This window comes from Hydra vulgaris, chromosome 02 (assembly GCF_038396675.1).
Source record: "Hydra vulgaris chromosome 02, alternate assembly HydraT2T_AEP".
In the NCBI taxonomy this organism is placed as follows: Eukaryota; Metazoa; Cnidaria; class Hydrozoa; order Anthoathecata; family Hydridae; genus Hydra; species Hydra vulgaris.
This window is the reverse complement of record NC_088921.1, coordinates 67,351,795-67,357,500: the sequence shown is the minus strand read 5'-3', so window position 1 is coordinate 67,357,500 and position 5,706 is coordinate 67,351,795. Positions and strand designations below refer to the sequence as shown.

At 25.0% G+C, this 5,706-nt stretch overlaps 1 protein-coding gene across 1 annotated transcript in view; it reads left to right on the top strand.

Annotated features, from left to right (window-relative positions):
• The window catches only part of LOC105849888 (voltage-dependent L-type calcium channel subunit alpha-1D), a 123,185-nt gene extending 117,973 nt beyond the window's left edge, over nt 1-5,212 (top strand). The window contains exons 39-43 of the mRNA XM_065791763.1: nt 104-216; nt 305-462; nt 3,498-3,669; nt 3,737-4,805; nt 4,903-5,212. Coding sequence (XP_065647835.1) covers nt 104-216; nt 305-462; nt 3,498-3,669; nt 3,737-4,805; nt 4,903-5,084 — 1,694 coding nt within the window. The 3' untranslated portion in view covers nt 5,085-5,212. The remainder of the gene's footprint in view (nt 1-103; nt 217-304; nt 463-3,497; nt 3,670-3,736; nt 4,806-4,902) is intronic.
• The last annotated feature ends 494 nt before the right edge of the window (nt 5,213-5,706 follow it).

Genomic DNA, 5,706 nt, shown 5'->3' with positions numbered 1-5,706 from the left:
TTCTTCTACTACGTTAAATAATGTTAAAAAAATAAGTTTAGACTTAATTTTCTGCTTAGAACCGTGGGATATATATTTAATTATCCCCTTCTTTCATTCTTAGATGAAAACCAGTTGACAGTTGGGAAATACTTTTGCATAAAACTGTTCGTCATGAATTTTCAAAAGTCCAAAGGAAGAAGTAATCGTAATTCTCTGCAACAAGAAGCCGTTCCGGTTTGTTTTTAACAATGTTATAATCTTATAAATCTTTTTTAAATCATGTTATAACTTGTTGTTTTTGTTGTTTGTTTGTTTTTTTAAGATTAATTCGCATTCAGTCATCGGACGAATTCATTCACTACTTCCTGGTTTTATGCATCACAAACCATCCAATGATTCTTATTCTGAACACAATTTTGAAACGACTTCAAAAGTTGTTGGAGCCGGGAGAAATGTTACATTTTCAGGAGCATTTACTAAGTATGAAGGTTTCTGAATATTTAATTAACTTAATTAAAATACCGCTTACAGTAAAATCGTAAAATTTATTTATAAATTTGTAAAAGTATTTTCTAACATATTTAAAGAGAAAATACATTTTTATTTTTTCTGAACATTGTTCCAGAAAAAGCAACAAAAGCATTTATTTATTTTAAATAATTGAAAATAAGCCCGCAAAAACTTTGGCGAGCGCATAAAAAAGCGCTTGCCAAAAAAAAAAATAAAAGTGTTTTATTTTAAATCGCAAGAAAAACTTTTTTGTTCATTTGATCAACTGTTATGAAAAATAGCTTTTTTTATATATATATATTTATATATATGTATGTATATATATATATATATATATATATATATATATATATATATATATATATATATATATATATATATATATATGCATATATATATATATATATATGCATATATATATATATATATATATATATATATATATATATGCATATATATATATATATATATTATATATATATATATGCATATATATATATATATATGCATATATATATATATATATATATATATATATATATATATATTTATGCATATATATATATATATGCATATATATATATATGCATATATATATATATAGATAGAAACACACACTTAGGCGTCTTTTAAGGCGTCTTATAATACTTTCGCACTCTTCGTTTTTCATATTAAATATCCGTCTTAATTCCATCAACAAACGAAAAGAATGTTTTTATTAGCTCTTAATTATTTTATTTTTTTACTTTTACGATTATTTTTTGCTTTTTTTTTAAGTTATTTTAACGTATATTTTTATTTATTATGATATAAAAAATACGTTACCTAGTAAATATTTAGAAAAAATTTATAGCAACAATTGGAGATTCAACGAAATAAAAGAAGTTACACATTCCCGCAGAATATCATTAATAGCTTGAGATACCTTCTATAGGATAGCAGAATTGGAAAAGGGTTAAATTCTTTCAAATGGATTCTTTTTTGTTGTTGTTCATTTGAAGTTTGTAATAGATTTTTTATAATATTTTTTTTAGGAGTTTTGTTATAAAGATTTACACGTTGCATTATTTAGTAGCACCTGATTTTTACTTAATTTTATGTTGTTGTTTTATGTTTTTTGTTTTTTTTTTTGAAATGAGTGATAACAGTATTTCCAAATATTTTAAAATGTGATTATGAGTCCATGATTGAAAAGGAAAAAAAAAAAGTAAAATCAAATTAAAAATTAGTATTTAAGGATATTGTTTTTTTTTTTTGTTTTGTTTTAAAAACGCTGATAAATTTAGTTTAAAATTTTTTATATCGTTTTGTAAAGACCATACCCTGCAGTGTTAATGCACGGTTTTCATATATTAATTTAAATCCAGACACAAGTACTGTTTCAAATATTATCAAAAGCTAATTTAGTAAATTATTTTAATCTATTATTGCTTTTCATGAATTGATATTTGAATTTTTTGGTAAAATTATTGAAATCAGCTCTTTTTATATTAAAGCCGAAAACTTCATTGTTTTCAAAATGAAATCGGTAAAATGTGATAGAAAATCGGTACATGCGATAAAAATAGGTTCATGCGATAAAAATATGTGGCAAAAATATCAGCACTAAATAAAATATAAACTAAAAAAAAGTTATCGCTGCAGTGTAATTTTCTTCTTTACTTTTTCAAATGATTCATCTTATTATTACATATATTATTTGCGTTTTTTTTTTTGCTCTTTGCAATAAACCAATATTCATTTGTTTGCTCTAAAATTTGAGCAATTTTAAAACGGGGGGTTTTTCTTAACGATGTTTAATATATATTATTGTATGTTTTGTTGCCTATGGTAATGTATATTAATATATCGGTTATTGGGTTTAGCTGATTCTAAGTAGTTGTTTTTTTTTAAGTTTTTTTAGTTGCACTTATTATCTGACATTTAAATTTAAATTTAAGAAGCTGACCCCCTGACGTATTCAACGCAAGGTGGCTTTAGACTGAGAATTGTTGTGAGGGAATTAATATTTTAAATAAATTTTTTGCGATCAAAAATGAAAAATTGAAAAACACAAGGGAAAAGCTCTTAAGATATATAATTGTTTTCATTTTTGGTTTTGGTAGTTTTTGTAAAGAAAATGAAAAACATGCAAGGTTTTCAAAAAATAAAAGAGTTTATAAATGATCTAGGAAGCACCATCAACGAATTTGCATCAATTCCGTAAGCAGTAAAAGTTTTCGCATAAATATAACGTTATATATATATATATATTTATTTATATATATGTATATATATACACACATATATATACATATATATATATTTATTTATTTATACTATATATAAAGTGTGTGTATGTAGATGTATGTAACGTGTATGTATATATTCACGTTAAATATATATACATGTGTGTGTATATGTATATATATATATATATATACATATATATATATATATATATATATATATATATATATATATATATATATATATATATATATATATATATATATATATACACACATATATATATGTATGTACGTAAATATATATGTATATTTGTGTGTGTGTATATATATATATATATATGTATATATATATATATATATATATGTATATATATATATATGTATATATATATATATATATATATATATATGTATATATATATATATATGTATATATATATATATATATATATATATATATATATATATATATATATATATATATATATATATATGTATGTATATCATATGTTTATCATATGTTTATGCACGCCCGTGTGTGTGTATGCTATGGTAAGGTTAAAATTTAACATTGTCATATTATAATTAAATTAAATAATAAGAATAAAATATTTGTTATGTATTTTTGTTTGTTTTTTCATTCACTTCACGGCTTTCTACGTCTGATAATAATTAAAAGTCCAGGATTTTTTAATTTTACTTTTAGTGCATTTTATTAAATGCTAAAAATTTTGCCACGCGTAATTACTTTTATTATCTGCTGTTTTCTTGTAGAGCTCAACACGAACACCGACAGGCAAGAGAAAATAGTATATCCAAAAAAGAACGAAATCAAGTTCGGAGAAGGTCTTCTTGGGGTGACGTCTCTTCTTTTTTTCGACTTGGGTCATCAAGAGATAAACCTATTGATACAGCTATCAAATTGGAAAATAACAATGATGTTACTGTAAGCTTTAAATCTTTCTTTTCTTGATTAGGTTAATTTTCAGATTTTATTTTCATTTTGTTCACAGAAAATAAATTTATCAACATCGATATCTCCTGCCTCGCTTTCTCCTGATACAACATATTCGTCAACTGGAATGAAAAGTATGTCATATAATCCAATTGGAAGAAGTCCAATATCAAATGGAAAATTACTAACTCGCTCTAATTCTGGTGGAATAGGCTCGGTGCATAGGCGTGTGATAAATAACCAAGTACTACAAAACGACGATAATAAAAATTTAAACGTAAACTCAGCACAAAAACAACACTATCAGTACCATTCTCGAAACATGCAGTCAATTTCTGCCCCGTCTACACCAAGAGGTTCATCTTATGGGAATATTCCTATAAATTTTCCAAATATAGATTCTAGAAACAGAGACTCCTCACCTTCATCACTTAAAGCTAATCCTAATTCAACAAACATTTACAAAAAAAATGGTTCTTTTGCATATTCTGATCAAGCGCCACGTGGCTATATTGAACCTAGTAACTCTCCCTACACTGAACGCTTTAATCAAAGTTCTCCATTTATAAATCATAATAGTTATAAATCGGATCCCGATGTTAAGTATCGATTGAATGGTAAAATAAATGAATACAATGATTTTTCTGATTTTGAAAGACAAAGAAGCGTTTCAGATTCTCAAAGGACTTATAGGTATACAAATGGCCAGCAAGTGTATGGTACAAACTACCACAGCGTTAGTGATGGTATTTTACAAGAAAGAAGAGACTTTCAGTCTAGAAACAAAATTCCCAATCAAGTTGTTTATGACAACATGACTCGCGTAGATAATAAATTAGATCCCGGTGGCAATTGCAGATTTTACGAACATAATCGACTGCCTCCAGACTCAAACATTCATGAATACGGAGATCTTACTGACCAAACGTCATTATCTAATGACAAATCTCATAGTTCTTATAAAATAAACAAACAACTGGATAATTCATATAAACGATATATTACTGAGAATCAGCCACAAAGACATTCCGTTCAAGAAATTTCAGATTCATGTTATAAACCTCAACTTATTACTAGAAGAGATTCTCGTTTTGATAGACGTGATCGCTTATCTCCGAATCTTTCGGGTAACGAGATTTGTTAAATTTTATTTTTTATTGTTGTTGTTGTAATTTTTTTATAAGTAAGCTATATTATAATATATATATATTTTTTTCTTTCAAGTTCCATCTCAGTTTTATCCACTAAATGATGGTGACTATATGAACGAAGCGTCTCAACAGTATTACGAAAAAATGATTTCTCAAATTAATTCTCAAATAGCAATGGTTACAGATCGAAGACCAGATATGTATAACCCTATGCTTGTTGTTAATTCTGAAGACGACGAGAATGAATGGTGTTAATTTAACAGTTTTTTTTTTTAATTAAAATGAAAAATTTTTAAAGAGCTTTTATATGAAAGAATGATAAACTTGTATCTGAATTTTTAAACCTTAGGCATTTTGTTATAAATTTCTTGAGATTTTCAAAATCTGTAACCTTGATATTGAGCTCACAGTAACCCATTTCTTAATTTCAACAATTATTACGCCATATTATTACGCCATTATATTACGCCATTATATTACGCCATTATATTAAGCAATATTCATTTAACACTGCGCTTATTTATATGTTAATTATTGATAACATGTTTTATTTTTAGTAAAGTATTTGAAGATACGTTTTCATTTAACAAACCAAACAACAAAAAATCATTTTTACCACTGCAGTGGTAATTATTTATTATTGAGCAAACAAGTTTTCAAGTCTTATTCACATACTTGATAAATTATTTGTTTATTCAATAGTAAATAATTGATGTTAAAACTTTTTTACTTTGAATACCTTTTTCGACGAAGTAATAATGTATAAAAATTAGATTTATAATCTTTTCCAGATATGTTTTTTGCTCATAGAAGAAGTTTAAAAAAACTTCTTCTATGATGGTTGAAGTTTAAGAATTATTAATATCGAGATAATATT